At 47.2% G+C, this 23,007-nt stretch overlaps 1 protein-coding gene across 17 annotated transcripts in view; it reads right to left on the bottom strand.

Moving 5' to 3' along the window:
* The window catches only part of LOC134140267 (adhesion G protein-coupled receptor L3), a 186,744-nt gene that overhangs the window by 32,779 nt on the left and 130,958 nt on the right, over window positions 1-23,007 (bottom strand). For 16 of the 17 annotated variants that reach the window (XM_062575183.1, XM_062575177.1, XM_062575176.1 and 13 more), the window contains 7 exons: window positions 22,192-22,314; window positions 20,586-20,794; window positions 19,725-19,901; window positions 8,937-9,146; window positions 7,922-8,142; window positions 5,620-5,686; window positions 4,574-4,665 (listed from right to left, as the gene is read on the bottom strand). In XM_062575183.1, the coding sequence (XP_062431167.1) occupies window positions 4,574-4,665; window positions 5,620-5,686; window positions 7,922-8,142; window positions 8,937-9,146; window positions 19,725-19,901; window positions 20,586-20,794; window positions 22,192-22,314 (1,099 nt within the window). The remainder of the gene's footprint in view (window positions 1-4,573; window positions 4,666-5,619; window positions 5,687-7,921; window positions 8,143-8,936; window positions 9,147-19,724; window positions 19,902-20,585; window positions 20,795-22,191; window positions 22,315-23,007) is intronic. The other variant, XM_062575185.1, reaches the window with a different exon arrangement.

Here is a 23,007-nt window from a genome sequence, read left to right as displayed (position 1 = left end):
ACAACGCATTTGTCTGTGCCAGTAATGGAAGCGCTTGCTTCTTCAGAAATCTGCCTCGTTCTTCACTGCACCAAACCCACCGTGTTTGCTTTTTCTGCATTTCAATCAGCTGGGTAAATAAAACTAGATTGGCAAAGCTCTGTTGCTGCCAGCACAACACGGCTGCGTTAAACAAAGGATTTTATTTAAACAGTTCTGCAGATGATTTTTGGAAGTTCTATTTAACCTCTGCTTGCAGCTTTCTAGCCAACTTTTCAGCATTTTCTGCGACTTAAAACCCACAGGACTGAAACAACAAGCTAGTCTGGGGGCTGGAATTAGTCATGTCTCTTTAAATAAAATACATCTGCTAAAGCAAGAAAATGAGCAGATAATCACCTACACCCCTGCAACATATGGGGAGCGCAGGCTGCGGAAGTGGTTTGGGAGGTTTTTCAGAGGCGGCTTCTCGGGTTGGTGCCTAGTGTCATGGTACACCTGACCGTAATTCCCAGAATGACAAAATTTGTCTACAGCCTGTAACTTGCCTCACCCTGCGCCTCCTCCAGACCGGGTCGGGCTCCCTGGAGGAACACAGATTTGGCTTTACGAGGTTTTAGATAGCAAGACCAACTGCCGAGCCTTCGCATTCGGCTCCTTGCTTTTCGCTTGCAGTTGTCATGTTCCCGAGTTTGTTTCGGTAAGCACGCGAGCGAGACGCTCCCGGGAAAAAACAAGAGGAGGAAGGCCTGAGTCTTGCTTAATGGGACAGCTGAGGGTCCAAGAGAAAGGCCCTACCTAGAAGGCAACTGGATGTATTTCTTCATAGGACAATTCTAGCACAAGAAATGCAGCTTCTCATTGCAGAACTAATTCAAGAGAGAGAAGTTAATGACTGAAGACGAGTGAAAGGTATCAGTTGGCTTTAAATCCGAAACTGAGAACGTGTATCTTTGTACTCATGCGCTAAATCAGTGCATGGCCACCTGGAGCTCCCTCCGTAGCTAGCAGGCCCGGAGGTGGCAGAGTTCATTTTGCCATTGGCTGGGTTCATCTTTTGCGGGCAGAATGGATTTCTGGAGGCCGCAGGGCAGGACATTCCTGGATCATTCACGTTAATGGGATTTCAGCAAGGGTTTTTGCGAATCTGGCCACAATAACCAAAAACGTTCCCTCCCAAGGAACATTTCACGGGAATTTCACTTCTTTGATATAGTCTTTACTCTATTGTTTAAGAAGAAAGGATGGTAGCAGGTTTACACAAGAGGAAAGAAAGCCGCAACAAAAATACATCAATTAATGTCAGGATTAAACTATCTTCAGGCCCTTAATCAATAGCGCCTCTTTAGAAACTAAAGGAGCTCCCAGCTAAGAGTCTGGATGTTCCTACCGAAACAAAAGAGAAACCAAATTCCTAAGGGGACTTTGGGGTAAGTTTCTTCTGAAGTGGACAAGTGTTCCCAGCATGGTCCATCTTCCTCCTCTTTGGAGGAGGTCCCCATGAGTTGTGCTTTCTAAAGAGCATCCAGATGGCCCCAACACAAACCAGACTCCGTCACGGCTGACACAATAACGCAGAAAAGTCAGACAAAAGAGAAGCGAGCTGACAAAACCCTCCTCCTCCTGCCTTCTCTTTCATGGGTCTGTAAATGCGCTTGGCAGCAAAGGCCAGCGCGTCACCCTTCCAAAATAAATAAAATAAAACCTCGTTGCCACATACTGCACCGCAGAAGAATGTCAGGACGTCTGGTTTGGCCACATGCAACGCTAGCAAGCCTCACCGCAGCAAGGCAGCGGGGGCAGCGGCCAGGAGCAGAAAGCACATGTGGGAACTTCAAAGAAAAGGTTGTATCTTCAAGGAGCAAAAAAGATGACTTCTGCTCTCTGGCAGGAGAATCCAGGTTTCCTTCACTCCCCTCCAGCTGCTGGAGACACGTTAAGGCACCTATGTAACATCAAGTACGGCAGATGTCCAGCCCTATTCACAGAGTCTTTGAAGCTGCTTACAGGACTTGCCTTTTATTAATTAAATAATTGTGCCCCCCACCTAATTTTCCACCGCTTTTGCGTTCAGGATCCATTTCAGTAACCGCAAGGACAGACTTGGAGCCGCGTGGCTCCCGCTGTCGCTCCGTGCGGCGGCGACCTCCGCTCCAAGCAGCCTCCTGATGCACGTCTTTGCAAAGAGCCGTCTGCCGGCAAGGGTGCCACCCGCACCCCACCGATCGTCCTACCGTCTCCACCTCGCAGGCTAGAGATGCAGGAGCCACAGCTGCCCCCAAATCTCACTATTTTAGCTAGAACCGGCTTAACACCAACCTGATGTACAAAGAGGATGCCCGCAGCCCTTGGGGGCTTGAGGAAGCATCTGCAAATGCATCGCGGATGACCAACAGCAAGCACAGATTCCTCCTTCGGAAAAGCACCGGGCGAAGCCGGAGAAGTTAAGGCGGGCGACAGCAGAACAGCTACTTACTCGTCTAATCTCTCGCTGGGTCACCCCCGGGTACCAAACGCTCCCGGACAGGGATGTCAGGTCCCCCCCGCCCCATGCAAGCACAATAATGCTGGGACTGTTGCTGAAGGCCTTGGGAAGTTGATTTTTACAACTTTGCACAGTGCCTACAAATCTTCCAGCCGCACAGCATCTGGTGCAGGCACTGCCCTTTGAATGGCTTTTCTGTTGGTGCAGTAATTAAAGGTATCCCAGGTGACACCTGATCCCTTATCAAGTTCATTAATTTAAGTGGAGTTATTTGGCTCTCTATTTTCTATGCTTCATAATGTATTTCTAACCTTTAAAGTGACATAGGCAAGCAGCAGATTGCAGGGGCGCTTATTAACAGCCTATTAAAATATTTTATGGCCTTTATTTTTACGTTGCCATAGGGAATCAAGTATTTTGCTGTTGTTGAGCTGGCTTAGGATTTACGCTGCGAGAGCTTCACCACAGCCGAACGCAGAACGGCGCTCGGAAATGAACCGGGAGAACAAACTCCCATTCAGCTGCCTGCGTGCCGTAAAGCTGTCACACGCACGTCACAGCAAGGGGCCCTCCAAACCCTGGGTTTGGGTCGCTTTTTTAAATAAGATGAGATGCGACACTTGGGAGCCGTGCCGAGAGCCACCAAAGTCAATGCGCACCTTGAGAAAGAGATTTTGGGGTACAGAAAGCAGATAGGATTTTCCTGGTCACCCCTGAAATAACACGGCATGTGGCTTTTTATTCCAGAACTGTTGTATCACCTCCACAATTTGCAACTGAGCAGGAACAAATGACTTAGGAGGAAGACTATGATGTTAACTAAAAGGTTTCCAGAGGTGAAGGATCCCTCACGTCCCCAGCTAAGGTGGTCACTCGAAGGTGCGCACATTTCTCTGCCAAATATCTGCCCCTTCTCCTCGCTTGAGCGTACGGATATTGAAACAACACATGCTTTTGATTTAGAGACTTAGAGAACTTATTTCTGCGTAAGTATTCATAAATTACAATCAAGCCACTTCTGGAATTTTTCTTCTGATGGACCCAGTAGACAGAGCTCAGGTCCTCCTGAGTTCATGTTATGCATTTTCTTAAGCTTAAAAAAAACCCACTTGTAATGAAGCAACAGACTTGGAAGGCTATCAGCAACATATCTGAAAGCATTTCAATCGCTTGTGTTTCAAAACTTCTAATGAAGGCCAATCCGGAATAGACACTCATCTGCCAAAGAACCTATATAGTATTTTACAATGACGCTAGCTGGTTGCATAAATTCTCAGCATTTTAAACAAAGATACTAGAGATTATTACGAGCACGTTTATTCAGTAAGTAATTATTATCTCTGCTTTGATTATCAAGATTTTTTTTTTTAAAAAAAACAAAAATACAACCCCTTCTCCCGGCAATGTTGCCACCCTGGCCTGTTTGCAGTGAGGACCTCCCGTCTTTAAATTAAAGCACCACCCGTAAGTACCAATAATGACCTTGGTGAGAAATGGCCCGCTATTCAGCGACGGAGAGGAGAAGAACCAACTTCCAGTGGCCTCGCGCAACGCTCGTCCTCTCCGGGTGCGAAGCACTGGTGCTGACAGCCTCCTCCTCCTCCCCAAGTTCATTAGATGGTTTTATTCATTAGCAGGCTCCACATCTTTGTATTTTTGGAGCGAGTAATTAAAGGCAGAGGTACCCGAGCGGATACGCGCTGATGGAGGCTACCGCTGCATCAACATAACGAGGCAGCAAGACGCCCCAGCTCAGACCCTAACCAAGCCCAAGGGCAAAGCGTGCCTTGCCGGGAGAGCCCGTCCTCTGATGTGGCTGGCCCCCAGGGAACCGTGCTAAAACTAATCGGCTCCCATTAAAACCCTGGTCATTAAACCTGGCGGGGACAGAAACGAGCAGAAACGAAGACAGGCAGCAGCGTGCGGGGCAGCGGTAATGATGCAACAGTTCTGAAACAGGAAATCCCACCACAGCACTGCATGATCTCCAACGAGAGCCAATTTGGTGACACCAAACGCTCCTCAAGGAGCAACAGGGGCTCAAAGAGCCAAAGGCAGAAAGAGGCGGAGGGGAAAGCACAGGAAAAAAAAGAAAAGCTAATCACTTACTTGATATTGTCAAGACATCCGGATTCAGGTTTCAGTATGGCAGTATGATGAAACATTTTATAGAGAGCGATCCCAAGGAAGATCACATTAAGCTGCAACAGGAGATAAAAAAAAATTTTTTTTAAGGGGAGTTACGTGACACAGCACAACGTGACGGCGAGAAAGTCCACCCCTTCCCTGGAACAGACGCGTCGATCTAGGAAATGAGCCCTCCCTACAGTTTTATAGAGGCCCAAGTGCTGAAAACTGCCAAGCGTTTTATAGGGGCGAGCTGGCTTGTGGAGCGCAGGAACGCCGATGCCCCAGCGGTCACCAAAGCTGCGTGGCTACGCGCCTAAGCCAGCGAGGGCTGGCGCCAGCATCAGCGCTCCAAGCGACGTTACGGAAGAGTAAAAGCAGTTGCCGCAACTGCCCTTGCGGCACCTTTTGTGCAAAGTCCTTCCAAGCGGCCTGCTTAGCCGGCCCCGCTCACGCCAACTGCGGAAGCACCCTTGCTTTCGCTGCGAATTTATCTTCTAAATACGGTGTGACGGGGCAGGTGGGCAGGGATTTCCTTTCTACTGAAGATGCTTGCTATAGTGTAAAGTTGGGGGGGGGGGAAGGGAATTTGATTTGCTCTGTAAAAGATTTGACTGTGTTTCAACGTCTCAGGGCTAATGAGGCCCCTCAGTTCCCAAAGACGAGTCCCCAAAAGCTCCGACCAGTGTTTGAGGTGGAATCAAAAGGGGAAGACCCCGACCCCATGAAAACCCCTCTTCCGGTTTTGCCTTGATTCTCCTTCTCCCCCCACCTAGTTTTGCCTTTTTGCATGACTGCTGCAAAGCTTCGCTTTGGCTTCCAGAGGAGAGGTGGCACCAAAACAGCACTGGGCCCTCCTGTCCCGTCCCAGCGGGCCCTCCCGCCCCGTCCCAGCGCCTAATTGCTCGGGCCAGGTGGGGTCGCAGAAGAACATGCCTTCTCCTACTTAATCTGGGCAAACTAGAGCTAGAAGGAGAAAGGGAGAGCCAATATTTTTGTCCTTGACCCGGCCGATTAGGAGCGCTTACCATAATTATCAAGGTGGCTGGTCCTATAAAGCTCCAGATGAAGTAGGTGTCAAGCCGCAGCCAACACCTGCAACGAAACACAGGGGAGAGGAGGCGTTCACGGCCGGCGCCCAGCAGAGACAAACGCGCGCGGCGATGCGTCCCAGCGGGCCACGGGAAACAGCCCGCTGCCCCTTCCCCAAAATGCTGATTTACGGGCCCGCTGCGGGCACCGGCGATGGAGCACGGTCATCACCTCGGGAGGAAGCAGGGGGAAAACAGCGCAAATCCTGGCCGCTATCGCCTTCTGCTACCGGAGAAAACCCAACTTTTAACATAATTACATGTATTAATGCATGTGGTCAGCTGGCAAGCAGGATGACCTTCTTTCTTCAGGAAACTATGGGCAAATTTGGTGCAAATCGGAAGAATGTTTTCGTTACCGGAAGGCTGCGGTTTAATTAACTTGGGCACCTTCCTCTTTGGAGCGTCACGTTTTGTTTCCGCTAGTGTTTCGAGGGTTGCGCTTGGCCTTCGGTATCACATGAAGTTGATTCATGGCCTAACACTAAATTATTAATCGCTTAATTTCAACTGCATTTAATACTCCCCCAATTTTTAAGGCCCTTGGGAAATTACATTTCCATTCCTGGTTCGCTCTGGGCGACAGGAAGATAAAATAGAAGTGACAGGTAACAAGACAGATGAATATAAATTCTCAGAAAGTTTCACATGATGTTTAAAATAATAATCTCTTGCCTGTTTGCATCATTCCAAATTACAGCTCCGTTTACAGGGAGAGGACTAAAAAAGTGGAAAAAACTAAATGTCCAATGGAATTACATAATTCGATAAATGCCAGGAACTGTAGATATGAATTTATCACGCTGGAAAAAAAAACGATTCTTGCTAATGATAGTTGTAATGTACAGGATGAGGGTTTTTCCCCCCTTCCAATGGACTTTGCAGTAAAGCACCAGGGTCGATAGCGGCAGACCCAGAAAAGAAATCTGCTGCTGAGAAAACACAGCCTGCCCTGAACCTCTTGGATTTGGAAAAGTCAAGATATGTTGAAATTCAAAAATGCAGACAAAAGCCTCCTGCTGTCCTCCCTGGCTGTATAAACCTCGGGTCTCAAAAGCCTCAAAGATGTTTTGATAGCTACAGCCCGGCAAGGTGAGACGCAACATTTCTAATTAGTTCAGGGGGAAAGGGCCAAACACAGCTCAGCCTGTTTGCACGAACAGTCCCAGCTGGCCCAAACGGGACGGTCTTTTAAAGCAATCCCTGCTGCCTAGCTGCAGATTATAAAATTCAAACTCGTTAGCCTGAAGTCTCCTAACATGGGTGGCTTGCACTGCTCTTAAGCAAATAAATAAATAAATAGAAGGAGAAGAATCAATGCCAACTTTTGGAATAATTAAGCTTAAGAGCGTGCTGCTACTGGGCAGCAAGTGCAAAACACTGGTACGAAAGCCAGGAGGCCTCGGAAAGCCCCGAACGCGTGGAAACAGAGAGAGGAAGGACCGCCTGCTTCTGCCTGCCTGACTCGGCCGCGTGCTAAATTAGGGTTGGATTTAGAAAGCAAGACGAAATCAAGAAACCCGACACGGGGCGTCTAAGGAAATCACTCTGAGATATATGAACGGTGGCACCAAACGCCAGGCAAAAAACAAATAACACTAACAGCTCCGTAAGTCCTGCTTAAACAAATACAATAAATAACGGTGGGAGGCAAGTAATGTATTCCAAGAGGACGCCTTACAAAAACTGGCAAAACCGAGCAACTTCTTACAATCAAATTATGTATGCCTGGCATATAGTTCCCTACAAATTCTAATCAGTTCTACCCTTCTAATAACATTATACAGAAAAATACATCATCATCCATCAAGCAGATGGAGCATGATAGTTATACAAAACGTACTGTATGTTTTTATTTTCCACTACGAGAACGTGATAAAATTGTGCACTCCGGAATTAGAGATTGTAAATAAATATTTTAGGCTCTATAAATCTCTGTAAATATTTATTTGCAAAACACTTTCTCTACGTGTTTAATCATTAAAGATACTCCTTGATGGCACGGGGAGGGGAAAGAGATTTTACTGGCACGAGCGCACGCGTTCACTAGGCAGCGCTCAGAGGGAGCAAAGTTTCGTCGTTCGCCTCCCGTGAACTTCAGCTAGACTCTGCAGAGGGGCTGCAGGGACGTAACTCCGCCGGCAGTATACAGAGGCGCAGGGTGCTGGTCTCCCCGCTCCTGCAAGGAACTCGACGTGCAAAGCCAGCCGGGGAGCGCGCGCCGCCGAGCCCTACTCACACTTTGTCCGTGCCGTAGCTCCGGTAGTCCACCGCCGCCGACACGGCCACGATGAGCGCCGGCATGCCGTAGCCGACCAGGTAGAAGTATTTCCTGCGGGAGTGCTCGCTCTCGAACACCTCCACCAGCATGATGTAGAGCTGCACCCCCTCCAGGAACATCCACGTGAAGGCCGCCAGGAAGAAGAAGTGCAGGAGGGCGGCGAACACGGCGCAGGCGATCTGCGGGCAGAGGGGAAAGAGCAAGGGGAGGTGTTTGCACCGCGCTAAATCAGTGTGAGTCAGGATTACATGCACGCATGCCCTAGCTGGTAGGTTTAATAAGAAAGGGGGAGTTCTGCTAGAGGCTTCCCATCTCCAAAGGACACCGTTGACTCCACCTAGCCAGGCAAGTTTCCACACCTTGACGTGCCTTGTGGATACCCTTGGGTGCCACTGGCACCCTCGGACACGTGCCGGGGGCTTCACAGCACTTACTGCGAGAGTGAAGAGATGAGGCAAAGGGACTCACAAGGCAGGGAAAGATGGGAACATGCAGAAGCCATTGCAGTGCAAAGCAAAAGGCCTTTTCTTTTTAAGATCAGAAGAAGCAATAAGCTTCCTCGAGTTAAGTAAATACCTGCAGCACATTTAGTTTCAGTAAAAAGCAGAAGAAAAAAAAAACGCAATTTTCTATTTGCTCAGGTTGAGCCCTTAAACAAAATGAAGCAAGAAGTTAAGTCAGCTTGCTTTCCAGAAACATTTGCCTCAACCGAGAAGAAAGGAGAAGGCATTTCCTTTCCGCTCACTGAGCAAGGACCTGAACCAGAGCCCACTGAAGTCTCCACAGTGATTCCCTGTGACTCTGAACTGGGCTGTAATACAAGCCACTGTCTCACAATACGCAGGTTTTCAACCACACAAGGAGATATATGTGGAATTAAGGTGCCTCTGCAATATCTCACTGCAAGGTTAAACCACTGATACCCACTGAGGCGAGAGCATGCAGGGAGAGCTGAAAGCGCTTTGCCTCTTACCGGCTGGTCAGTCCGGTTGATGCCGATGAGGAAGAGGAGCTCTGCCACGAAGAGGCTGATGCACAAGTTCTTGTGAATAGTGTTGCGGTCGCTCTGGAGCCCACGGAAGAAGCAGAAGGTGAAGATGCAGATTAGGAGGCAGACGAGCGACAGCAGGATGCCAACCCACGTGATGAAGTCCAGAAGCAGGTCATGGACTGCGTCGCTGTGCTGGAGAGAGGACCGAAAAGCCATCGGTCAGCATAGGTCAGCAAGGCGTAGCTTGTTTTGCATGCAGCTCCATCTCTCGCAAACATGGACACAACGTTGTGTCCTTGACACACACGTGGACACACTCTATGGAGAACCATCAAACACTGCAACTCAAGTGTAAAAACGTTTCATATTAACAGAGTCATGGGGATTTCAAGACGAGTTCATTAAAACATTTACCAACAATAAAGATGACACTTTTTAAAAGTTCACAGAGAACTATGAGGTTGGCATTTTTGGGCAGAAAAGAAATCACTTTAGCATCTTTTCTCTTTCCCCTCCCACTGGAGAAGGAAAAAGAAATCCTGATTTTTCTTTTTCAAACTTCAGAGCTATACTTTAAAACCGCTGGTAAGGCAGACTGAACACTGGAATACTACTGGAATAAAGACAGGTCTCGTTATGTGTATTTGCTTTTAAATTGTAGCAGGATATAAATTTTAAGAAGGTCTGGAAAGTGGATGGTTCCAGTGAACTTGTACCGTAGACTTTTCCAAAAACCACGCACGAGGCCAGCGGCAAAGTTAGGCAACCCAGGGACAAAATCTTATGCGGGGCAGTATGTGTGCGCTTAGGCTCTGCTGAGAAAACATCACCGCGCTGCTTCTGTGCTTATACTGCACTTACTTCCCCCCGGAAAAAGGGTGAAGGTGCTGAGAATCCTGTGCTGAGGGTACTCCACTACCTTCCTCCAACTGCAAAACTCCCTTCTAACTCCACAGGTTTCCACCAGATGTGGTGAAATTAGAGATATCATTACTTAGTAAAATGTAAATAAAGAAATGAGAAATATATGGTCAGTCACAAGACCGCTGCTCGGGGCTAAGTGGTTAGAGTTAATGAGCTGAGGGAAAGATTGCCTGGAAATCTCTAGGGCCTTTTCAAGCAGCCCCGAGAGCCCCGAGACCCAGCTTTGCGGTCCTCCAAGCTGCGTTATAAGCAGTATTCAGGTTCCCCTCCGTTGCTGGTATTTTGATGACTTAGGCGTTATGCAGGCTGGCAAACACAATAGCGTCACACTTCAAAAAGCCAGGACAAACTGGAAACATTCCCCTCCCTGTGGGAGAAAACCTTATGACAGACGGAGGGAAAAGGTGATTAATTTATCCATTTTCTTTGCCTGCCTGCCAATGATAAAGCCACATCAAATGTCAGGCATTTCCTGATATACGCTCTGCTATGTCAGCACCCATGAGAAACCGCTCAAACCTTTCAGCACTTTGGCTTTATCAGCATGAGTGATAGGCATCAAATGATAACGAAAGATGGTGAGCGACTCCCCCCTCTTCTCTTCCCTCCTGGCAGTTTTCTCTCCAGGGAAACTTTCAGGAGGAGGTGGAGAGGACGAGGACTCGTTTCCCCAAACGCTCTTGCCGTTCTTCTTGAGTATTTGTGATAGGTAAGAAACTAAGGAGTGCAAGCGCACCACAGAGGCTAGAAATCATTACGTCCTTACAGAGCATCATGATATAAATGCCTATTCCGTCCAGCTTCTCCAGCGACACCCGGAAAACCAAGAAGATGAAATGCACATCGCTCTCCTGGCAGCAGTGCATTGCTTTATCTCAGTGTCACTCCAGCTCATCTATCCCTCTTAACTTGGTGTAGAAATATGTTAATGCAAACCCTGATCCTTGCAAATCATTCTCTATTTAATCTGCAGCTGCTGGAGAGCAGCAGGATAATGTCTCCCTGCACAGCCCCCAGCTTACCTGATTAGATGGTACCACCAGGCAGGAGTGATGGGGAGCCTTGGGGCTCAGAGACCTAACGCAGGCAGATGCAAGCAAGGAACAACCAGGCGGACTTTGGAAGGGTGGTTGATATGAGGCCAATGATACAAATTCATACATCCCAAGACAAAGTTGGCCCTGCACCAGGAAATCTCTGAGGTCTTCTTCCTCCTTTGGTAACGGGTATCGGACCTAAATTCAACATGTGGGCTGTGCAAGGGCTACCCTCTACGTAGACAGAGGGAACGGGGTGGCAGTCAACCCAAGTCAGCGTCAGCTTTTCTCCAGCTTGCTAGGTGACTGGCTTAGCGTTGGTTTTACCACGCTGGTTAGGGGGACGTGTCTGAGAGGACAGTGGCAGAGTTTGCAGGAGAGCATGTGTTTGGTCCACTTTGGTTTGCTGGAAGCTCTGCTAAGGTGTAGACTCCAGCATGCTCTTCCTCAATACAAGACAGGTGTCCCCTACGTGAGACGAACCTCACAGGTCTCAGCTCCTGACTCTCTATCACAAACTCACCACCATGCTGACTTTAAGGCCCAGAAGAGTGGCCGACAACACGTGAATTCACGAACCTCTTGCCTGAGAGGCTTGGTGACCCCTGCTAACAAACAACGCAGACTTTGTTGTGGTGTTGTTATCAACATCGCTCTTACTGTTGTTCTTCCTAATATTAATTGCAATGATAATACTGATTTTATGTACACGACACCCATCCCCGGAGTGCCGGAAAACAATCATAAAAACAATTTCTCCGTAATTATAACCTCTTGCTCATCCTTGGCAAACTTGCAAAAGAGCAAACAAGTAGGAATAATAACCATAAATAATGAACAAGAGCAATTTAAAAAAATACCTCAGGGAAAAATACAAATTTGTAGCTTTTTCTCTGAAAGCCCAGAAGAAGAAATGAGCCAGCTTTCAAAGACTGGGTGCACGCCATCCTCTTTGGGATACCCCACGACAGAATGAGTGCCTCCAACTTTCGGGAGCCATCGAAGACCCCTCAAGGCACTGAGGAGTAAGCAAGCACTGGAGTCTTTCCCATGGCAGAGTCTACTGTAAATTATGCCAAATGCCTCCAGAGCTTTACAAATCAGGAAGTCCAAGAAGAAGGAATCCACCTCTTGCTGGAGACTCAAACCCATAAGCATTGTGCTGCCACAAAGGGTGTGCTGGCCTCAGTAACATGGAAAAAAAAAAACAGGAATTGCAGTCCTCAATACCAGGAGATTATCCTCGCCATCAGCAAATCATCATGTGACAAAGGAGGGAGCAATGTACCCATTTTGCACAGCTGGTAGTTTGTTTGTTTTCCAGGGTTAAGTCTGATAAATACAAAATCCAGACCTTGTATCTGGGTTGCAGCGTCTGAGCAACGTACCCTCGACCCAAGGAAATGTGTAAGAGGAACAAGTCTTCTCTTTACCCTGCCCTGTCCAGCACCGTTCAGCTGTTCTTTGACTTAGGACAAAATAGCTTTCACATACCCGCTAATGATATATTTCCAGCTCCCTGCAAGTCCCAGGTCCCTATAGCATGGAAAATACATCTGAAACTCTTGCTTCTCAATGATCTACCCAAAGGCCTTGGAAACTGAAATAGCCCTTGGGAGACACCAGATGCCGGGACAAGGGAAAATTTCCTGACAGCATCAGCAGACTCCAGGTTTCCCAGCAGGATAATCACAGTCGAGGAGCTGATATCCCCCCTTCCATTGAGTTTGGGACCGTGACCTGTATCGGGAGACGATGAAAAGTCCGGTATAACCATTTCTCATCTAATATACGCTGAAGGTCATTTATGGTCCTGACAACGTAAGCTGGCTAAAACCAAAACTACACATACCCAAGGCTTCACCGGAATTAGCAGACCCTTGAACTGAAGCTACTATCATCTCATCTTCTGCAGACCAGGGAGTTTGACCTGCAACCTTAAAGAAACCATTTCTCAGAATGGTGGCAATACACACCTCCTTTCCCAAATGAACCACGGCAGTCAAGACTGGTGCAAGATTGTCAGGAGTGGGCAAGTCACTGAGCTTTGCTACCACTAAATCTGTACCAGCTTTGTAGAGAAGTTCTCACGCAGGTTATTTTCAGTTCAGGAAAAGCTTATTAAGTAAACTGTGCAAAACATCACTGATGGATTTGTTCCTTTGGATTTCAAAACTGCAGGACAGACTTAGAAAAAAGCAATGAAAGCTGGACTAACATCTTAAGAATTGAAATAAATAATATAATCAACTTCAAAGAAAGTATTTCTACATTAAGTTTTACATTTGGGATTTGGGCATGAGCTTGATTCCCAAGTGCACTGAAAGAAGACTTCCCTGACCTTCCTCGGCTTTGGAATAAATCCCTGTCTTTGCTTTGGTGAAGCCGAGATGCACTAGCAGAGCACACCGATGGAAACCCGTGTGATGTGAATTACAGGAGCTCCGAGAGCAACCACAACAGGGTGAGCAGGCAGCCGAGATATTATCTGGGCTGCAAAGCGCACTGGAAATCAATGAGTAGCTCTGGCAGTGCCTGCACACCAGAGCTGAGCTAATAAAAACAAATCCCAGGGAATGTCAGATTATGACAGAATGACTCTCCCTGAGATGAACAGCCATTTCCTCCCTTATTAAAAACATCAGTAGAAGAAAACAGCAGCCAAACAGAGCTGCCAGCAGCAAAGGACACATTCCTCTGGCTAATCTCTCCCTTTAGGAAAGGCAACAGTAATATGGTTGGGGGTGGAGGAATAACAAGCAGTAAATAAAAACACAGTGTCATCGACTCGCTCAAATATGACCGCTCGGTGCCTAGTGGGAGTTGGCAGTGCGCTGGCTTGGGCATGGACCCAAGTGGGACAGATTTAAACTCCTGCGCGTTGCTTGGGTTGCTCGTCAGATTTGCAGCCGTCCGGGGCAACGCGGACCCCCTCTGCCCTCTTCGCCATCCCTGATACAGAGAGGGGGTTTCTGCTACGGCTTGGCTGCAACTTCTTTACAGCTAAGTGCAAGCCCACCCGAAGCCTGCTGGCACTCCTTACTACAGCGATTTAAAGTAAGGTTCAGATCCCATCGTGCGAGTTGGTTTAGCTGCTTTCCCTCTCCTTGTCTTGCTCCTAGCAGCTGCTCACACATTCTGCATAGGCCACACAGCCTGTCCCTCCTCTTCCTCCTCTGCCTCCCACAGCCTGATGAAGGCCTCCCAGGAGAATCCTTTCCTGCAAACTTCTCCTCAACCGAAGCCTAGCCCCTGGGTCAGGAGAACCCATCAAAAATGCAAAAGCCTATCCGGAAGCGCTAACCCCCCCATGCCCACTGGGAGAAGCAGTCAGTACAAGCCACGGCCAGGATCAAGTAATACAGGGGAACGCAGGCACGTCTAGATGACCACAGACATCACCTTGCCATGTGTTACGAAACTTGACCCATAGACTGGCACAGATACAGCACGTGGCAAAAGCCCAGGGTTTCCACCCTGCTCGCCGACACTGCGGCGACTTCCCTGCGGTGAGAAGAGTCTCAGTCGTGTGACGTGGGAGAGGAGGAGAAGAGATCTGGGCCAACGATAGCATCTCCCTGGCCCTTTGCTACCATGGCTTTCAGCTAGTTCTTCTAAATTCCCAGAAAAATCCGATCACAGCATTGTCCACTTCTGCTATCATGCCAATGGCCTGAGCCAACCAGGCTCCTGCAAACAACATGGGCATAGCTCCACCACGTCATGGTCACTGCCTCCACTTCACTGTCCTTGCGGTCACAGCTACACCGTTCACAGCAACGTACAACCACAAGCCGGGCTGCCTCTCGTCCACTTGTTCTTCCCCTTTCTCACCCCATTCATCTCCTCTAGGAACGAGACACTGCTACTGGATGTCCAAAGAGTAATCCAAGTGGTTAAGATGCGCAGCAAGCCTAAAAAAATCCCTCTAAATATGATCAAGGCACAGCAGTCTCCCAGCTTAATGACTTCATTTAGCGGAGAGTAGGATGAAGTAGACCGCAGGCCCAAAGACCACAGAGGTGCCTAATTAGTTCGAGGTGAATTCTGCGTTAAGGAGAATCTAAGATCTAATCAAATGGAAACTCAGTCTGAACCTTGCTCTCAGTGAAAGACGAATGTAGGAATGTGATAGTAATAAACAGGGCCAGGCTTAGCGCTCGCAAACAGGAGCTGCTTGAATTGCACATTTTAGGACAGAGCATCAAGAAACCCCATGGGGCGATGCTTTCCTCGCTCTGCAGCACAGTTCCTTACTGAGGAAGTATTCACAGAGCCGAGAGCCAGGAAGGATGATGATGAATAAATAAATATCCACTGGTTTAGGGGTAAAGCAAGCAATGGTATCTGCTTTCATTTCTGGCACCTGTGAAAATACAGCGCTAAGTAAATTCAACAAGCAGCAACCTCCAGGTTTTGGAGTAGGTCTTTTTGAAACCATTTCTTCGGGGTGGACATCCGAAAGGTGCTACCTGAGCAAATCTGGGCCAATGCTTTGGGGAAGATGTCGATCACCGGTGAGAAGTCCAGCAGGGTAGAACTAGAAATGTTAAGGCAAAACTCTGGATGAATTCCAACCAATATGTGTCAAATCGAGGGCCAGGGACTCAATGAACTCTCTGGACTGATTTACTGCCTGCTTGGACCTGAAACGCAAAGATATACTGCCAGATACAACTCTGCATTGACCCTGTGGGCACAGATTACATGACCTAATAGGTTTTCCATAGGTAATTTCTGTGATTCGTAAGGGGTTACTCAGGGAGTAGGCTGGATTTTCTGAGCAATAAGGTTTGGGGAGTTCTCCAAGAGACGGTAGATAAATGACAGCAATATTTCGTAGTTAACGCATACAAATCAGTAAAAGCATGTAACATATTTCTAAATGTGTCTTTTACATCTCTTTATTCCTGGAGTCCATAGAGGTCCCAGATTTCTATTCCTAATACAAGCTCAAATAGTTTTGTATTTTGATTTTTAAAATATTATTGAAGACATGCAGATTTAATAACTTTTCCGCTCAATTAAAGCGGTTTCCATTTAACACCGTATTGGCATAAGTCACCTTCTGCGATGTGCAATATATCTTTTCACTCTTCTGGTGGTACAAAATGATTTGTTTTGCAAAATTTATCATATAGCAGTTTCAGTAATTTAAACCTGCAGTTAGCATGTTTTTGCAGTCCTGCACCCACTTCTGCTTTCATTTACTGCTGTTCAATCCCACAAGCGCGAATATATGGGTAAACCAGCACAGCAATAAGTTTAGCTTGCGCTTCATATCTGAAATGGCCGTATTGCTTTAGGCAACGGACCACTACATTCCATTTAGACTTCATATATTTTTATTCTTTTCTCTCCTCAGCTCGCCTTACGCTTCCATTCCCCAAATAATTAGCATGACGTAATGTGTGTATGGTATAGAATAACATCTGAAAGCTTCAGATTAATTGCTACACTTAAAATACCTCTATATTTTTTTCCTTTCTCTCCTTTCTAAAAGGAGAATAAGCTCTGACACTCACTACGCACTGATAAGCAACGGTTATCTACCCTAAGGTACCTTTGCTTGTTCTGCTTTGGGTGGGCTTTTTTAATTGCATTTTCCCACCAGCACTGAACTTGTTTTCTGGCTGCATATTTTTCCCATGGTACATTTAAGATGCATCTGTTATAATTATTACGATGCAAAGTGCAAGCCCCTCTGAAAAACCGCTTGTAAATTTTGAAGGATAATTCTGCAGCAATTACACAGGTAGTAGAACAGCTTATTTAACTGGGGGCTGTGTCCCGTGGCATGGGAACCACTACGTTTTTATAGCATTTAAGGGTCATAAGGAATATCTAACCGATATATGCATTTAACAATATATCCATGCAACTGTACTGATTTTCCTGTAACACAGGCCAAATGTGTTTCTTTTCTGATGAAATCAGTGATTCACTTCCAAGTATTCAAACATCTCCACTCCAAAGGGAGGAGATTTTCCCAGCTGTGAGAGGAACGGGGACGTTGTGCCTCCATAAGGTCAACCGCTAGATAAGCCTTGATGCCAAACGCTGCCTTCCCGGCTGCCAGAAATATTACAGATCTGAGGAGGAATCCAAGTCCTGGGATGCAGTGGGATCGCCTAAAGATACTCTCCCAGCCCTGGAGAAGATGTGGTGGGGGATTTTTCTAGGCATTATAATTTTACTCTTACTGCAAGGAGCTATATATGTATATTATTATACGTATAAACGTATCTTAACAGGCACTCAGCATCTTCAGAAATAACACCTCTTCCTCTCCATCGGGCACCGTCCCATTAAGATTGCCGTTGATCCCACCGACTTCCCCTGAAGCGCACCGCTAAATCCCTGCCGCGGTGGTCAGCCCCGATGTCATCTCCAGACAAAGACATATAGCTGCTTGGCACCAGGCAGCCAGACGGCCATCAATCATCGGCTGACGGGCGCTACCTTCCCGCTCCGCCTCGCCACGTACGCTCCGCTCGTAATTAAATCCCGGCCGTAGCTCACAGCGCCTCCGCTGAGGTCTCCTCCGGAGAACGCGCTCTTTTGCCACGCTACCAGGGAGGGAGCTCGCTCGCGACCAGAAGTAATGCTTGTCACACCGGTGCTGGCTTTTGATTAAGGAGCAAGACTCCGCTGTCAGCTCCCCATGATGCGTGGCGTTTTCGCTCATTAGTTAGGTATTGTGGATCCTCATTACGGCAGAGGACGGTCTCCAAAAATCCGACAAAAATCCAGCAAACTACAAGCCTCAATTACAGCAGAAAGTTGTTTTTGTTGCAAAGCTTCCAGACTATTATTAATTATTTTGTGTATAGCAGTTGCCCCTGAGAACCCCTGTCGCTGACCGGGACACTACCAGCAGCCTGGAAGGAGATGCTACCACCGGGAAAAGCGAGATGCTGAGCAGCTGGAGGAAAGCTGGTGTTAAAAACATTTGCAGTGGTTACCCCACGTCGGCTCGGCACTCGTGAAACTCCGCGTTGCAGCTTTCTTTCCAGCCTGCTTAAGCAAGCGAGGGGCTTTCTCTGCAAGCCAAGATAACAACCGGGCCACCAGTCTAATGAGGTTTGGGTGAAGCATCGTGCAGACAAAGCTGACCTACTTGCAGCGTGGGAATAGGCTTGCTCGGCGCTAGCCCCTATCTGCGTTACGCAGTACGGCTCGCCGTCGTTCACATCACCGGAGTGGAAAACTATCTGCGTTTCCCAGGTGCAACCTCTGACTTCAGGGACTCGGGTGTATCTGTTAACTCCAGGCAGGTGATAACCAGCCTAACACGCATTTCTTCTGAAAATTCAAGCGGTTCGAAGGAACTGGCAAAAACGGACTCAGGCTGCAGAATGCCATTAACCTGTAAACATGTGCTCTGAATGGGCCATTTCTTCAGACAACTCCCAGGATAATAATGCCACAGCCATTTAATGGCATGTCTCCCGGACTGGTAGTAACTCCTGCAGAATATAATGGATGCTTTGTCCTGCAGCAGCCTGTCTATCCTGCCCCTCTCAGCTGGACCCAGCTGTTGCGGCAAATGAGCTGCCAGGCTCTCATTTCTATTTTGCACAGCTTTGGTCATGCATGATGGTGCTTTGATATATATTTTATTGTGGCTCTCTACATTCCTCTTCCAATTATTAAGTGAAACAAAAATATACAAAGGAGCGACACTGGAAAGCCATTTAAAATAGTTCTTTTGAAATCATTTTGTGGTTATGCAGCCATGGAAGCAGATCTGAAATGTGCTGCCTGCCTGGAAGTTGCAAGATACGTATCAAGCCCGGGCCATGGAGTCTATTCTGGTGCCAGATGTGCAAAATGGAGATACAGCAACACTGAAAATCCTGAGCCTGAGGTCCTTTGGGGATCTGGGCTTCATCCCCTTCTTTCTAGAGCAGATGACATTGTTCTCAACTGAAGACTGACAAGACCGTTCACGAAACAGAGAATCAGCTCAGCCTCCTCCCGTTCTAGAGTAAAACCCACAACACGCACTTCAGTCCCCAAGCCATTACTACTGTGAGGAACATCTACTCTCACCAGCAACCTCTGTAGCTCCAGGGGCACCAGTCACGCGACTACAGTAGCCAACAGGAGTAGTCTACAGCGCAGTAGACCACAGAAGCCAACATTACGCTGCTGACCCACATGTAGGCAAGGGATCCGCCTACATCATGTACCAGGGCTCAGGTGGATGTATGATCTAGAGAGGATGGCATGAGGAGCTTCCCTTTTGTGTGTAGCCTACTGTCAACGTGGTGAGAGATGGAGAATGCGTCTTTTCTCCCTAGCTGCTGGCTGGAGAAGACATCGCTCTGCACGGATGCACCTCACAAATAGGTGAAGCAATGTATTTGCCACCGCTGCAGGCAGGGCACCCTAGTCACATTCCATGAGGCAGGTTCTGCCTGCTCCTAGAACCACCACCAAAGATGCCCTCTCTTGCCTGGTGGCACAGTGAAGACCACAAGAGCAAAGACATAGCCAGGAGATGTTCTGCACCAGACAGCAAAGGATGTGTTACCCTTTGAGATAAGCCAATTCTACTCATTCATCATCCTCTCCCTCAGCAGCTGCCCGTGTCAGGAGCTCAGCACTGTCTTTCCATAGGTGTGATCACCTCCTGCTTCACCAGGTAGCAGCAGAAAGATCCAGACCAGACAGTTTCTCGTGTAAGAGCTGCTGTCACACAGCTGTTTCGCTGCTCAGTTCTCTTTTACAGTAACAAAAGAGCATTACATTGGCCACCTTTTCTGGCCAGCACGGTGGCAGCCTGTGAATCTGCGGTGCCTACCTTAACTTCCACGTGCGCCATGAGGACCGCAAAGTTGGTTAGGTGATTGCAGGAGCATGTGGTGTGCGTCTTGTTGGTTGTCAGGAGGCGACATCCTTGGGTGGACCAGTACCCTGTCATTGTACGCTTCGTGTAGCTCCAGAAGGAACAGTTGGGATTGAAATTTTCTTCTGACTGCTGCAGGGAAGAAATGAATAAATGCAATAAAAATGATAGGGTTTCAAAGATTTCTAAATGCACTCAGCTTTCTTCCAGAGGCACTCTTTAACTCTCACCCTTTAATTTTACATAAACAACCAGCAATGGCTTATATGTCAAGTATTACTTGTCGATACCAGAGAAAGTTAGATTGTTGCAGCTCTCTTTGCTAATGCAAACTTAGTTCTTTGTTCTTGATTAATTTCAGCCACTGAGTAAATTCAGCTCTTCAGAACCAGATTGCTTCATTTGCATTGCAGAGCAGAGAAATTAATTGCTTTAAGCAATCAACTTTTGCAATGACTGTGCTTGGCTAACGGGAGGACTAGCTGTTCTCTTTCTCTGTAATTCCACTTTCCTCTAATGTCCCCTGCCACTATGATAAAATAATATTATGGCCCATTCTAATATATTGGTAGTTTTTAATTACAGAACGACGGGTGTCAGCAAGTGAGCAATGGGCATCAGCTCAAAGGAGACCTTTTCCTTACTTTTGTTAATGCCACACAGATAGACATTCTCCATAAATAACACAAAGAGCAAAGGAACACATGTATAATTCAAAAACTAATCAAGGGCTGCTGAGGGCCTCCGATCAGCACACTTTTGCTGCATTCTGCTTTAGAAATTGGAGGAAAAAAAAAGCTCTTCAGGCTCGCTCACCTTGATGTGCTTGACAGTAAACACCACGGGATCAGCAAGGTAAACCTTATTGCTGAACTCCTTGTTTATCGCTGCCGTAATGACAGGGGAGTTGACGATGACAGAGTGATTCGTCGACATCGCTTCCGTTCCCAACTTCATGCTGGCGTTCTCCGTGGAGAGATAGGTCCCCAGGTTGTTGTACAGCACAAAAGCCACCCTGATCTCACCTGGGAAAGCAGAGAGAGGTTAGAGACGCCAGCCAGCCAGCTGGGGTTTGGCTCAGGTAACGCATCTCTTCTCTGAACAAACTTGGACGTTTCTCTGAGAAAACCTTTTCTGGAGTTGCCAACCAGACAGCCTCCCTTTCCACAGAAATTCACGGTTTCAGTGAAAACCCCACACTACCAGCCAACTGGTTCGTAAAAGGAACCATCCAGCTGGCCACTGCTTTGTGCATTGCTACACGGGCAATAAAATAGGAACGTGATTAGTTTGCCTTTATATTTATTAGTCTTTTTATGTGTTTTGTGAGGAATCATCTTGGGCTCTGAGGATCCTTTAGAAGGAAAGATCGTGCACGAAGAGTGCACAGAGCCCTGCTTTACGCAGGGGGCTGGACCAGATGATCTCCACGGGTCCCTCCAAATCCTTGCATGATTCTGTGATTCCAGGACTACTTGGTGACCTCCGGGTGGGTACTAAGCTGGTGTAAGTAGCTGTGGCTCTCCTGATGTGACCAAAACTCTGCTGATACCATGCGTAGAAGTACAGACTTCGCCTTCCTCACCTCCAACCCAATTTCTCTTTCCCTACAAATCTCCAAAGCCCACTAACAGAGTGCTGTGTCGGCCCCCAGGGAGTTTTGCTACCCAGCTCAGTGAACCTAGGTTTTTATACAATCTCTGAAAGAAATGTAGTAAAGTATGTGAGCAAAGTACACACCTCAAAGGACCCCATAAATAAGAGCATATCAGGCCTATTAGTACAAAGTCTGGCAGGTTTGAAGTTGGTCTTCAGGGGAGCTACAGAGATGAACAAACATCTCTGCTAAAATTACTGACCTGGAAATAAATGACTTGGCAGCTTAAAGACCGTTCACATATAATGTCATCTTTAATTTATACTTTATCATAAGCTTCAGAGAAAAAGATACTGAAGATTGAGATTCCTAACGGTTAATCAACCTTTGCTGCCAGGTTGGCTCATCATTAATATTTGCTACTATTATTTCTCCCCTCTCTCTTTTCAGGTATTTGCATAGTGCCTCACTGCAAAATAGTTTATTAGCATAAGCCTCTTATCCCACAACAGCATTTAAAAGCACTTCTGCGGACTCTGCACTATGTCCCAGCAGCCACATCGTTTAAGGACCTGATGTATTTTCACCCACACTTCATACTTTCAGAGACTCGGTCACTCGGCAACATAATAAATTCCCTCTCGGTCAACTTTCCCTGCAGCCAAGGGCAGAGGTGACTGACGTTAACATTTAAGTATTAACATACCGAGCAATACAATGTTTGCGACTGGTTAAACAAAGCACAGCGTTTAAAAACCGCTCAGAAACAGTGCCGAAAGCGCGACTGATGCCCAAGGCCAGTGAGGCCGGAGGGGCTGGACCTACCGTTCCGACCGTTTTGCTTCAAGGTGTTTGCTGACAGCTGTATGGCGCTCCCATGGCCCAGGTTCTGCGGAAACTTCAGATCCTCCAGATTCCCGTCCGTGCTTAGTCTTGCGACTTCCAGCTCTGTTTGCAAGAGACATCGGCGTTAAGAAAAATCACTGCCGAAATAACCCTCAGCATTAATACGTCAAAGGTACAAAACGGGTTTTCCAGACCGCCTGAGAACAGAGGAGTTGACTTAGAGCGTTTCACACTAGACTCAGTTTGGACTCCTATTTCTGCTTAAGTCTTTGACCTGTAGAAGTTTAAAATTTAATTTAAATTTAATTTAAATTTAAATAAATTCCACTCTCCTTGGAAGACAAAAGACAACCACTTCCTGCAAACAAGAACCTCAAGAGATTAAGGACAATAGCTAAAATGAAAATCTGAAAATGCTAGTTCTTCACCATTGGCGATTAGTACTTTCTGAAAATCGTTATCAGTGCAGGGATCTGCATTCATAGATGTGGAAAGGAGAGTTGCTCTCATTTTACGTATGCACGATGGGAGCGCTGGTGCATTCTATCATGCTTGCTTTTTAATTAAAATCAACAATCAGCTAAATAAGAACACAAATTAGTATGAAATGAAACACAATTGTATTACAATAAGGAACAACCTCCCCGCAAAGCGGTGTTCTCGTTGCTCTAACACAGACTTCACACACAGAGCGAGAAGCAATAAAGGAGGCGGAGGAGTTTAGGTCCTCGTCTTCCGTGGGCTTTTGAGAGTTTCAAGAGCAGCCTTAGTCCTTCAGGCTCTTCTGGAAAGACC

The sequence above is a fragment of the Rhea pennata genome, chromosome 4 (assembly GCF_028389875.1).
Source record: "Rhea pennata isolate bPtePen1 chromosome 4, bPtePen1.pri, whole genome shotgun sequence".
Taxonomy (NCBI): Eukaryota; Metazoa; Chordata; class Aves; order Rheiformes; family Rheidae; genus Rhea; species Rhea pennata.
Note: the sequence above shows the minus strand (reverse complement) of the source record. Positions and strands in the feature narration are given on the sequence as shown.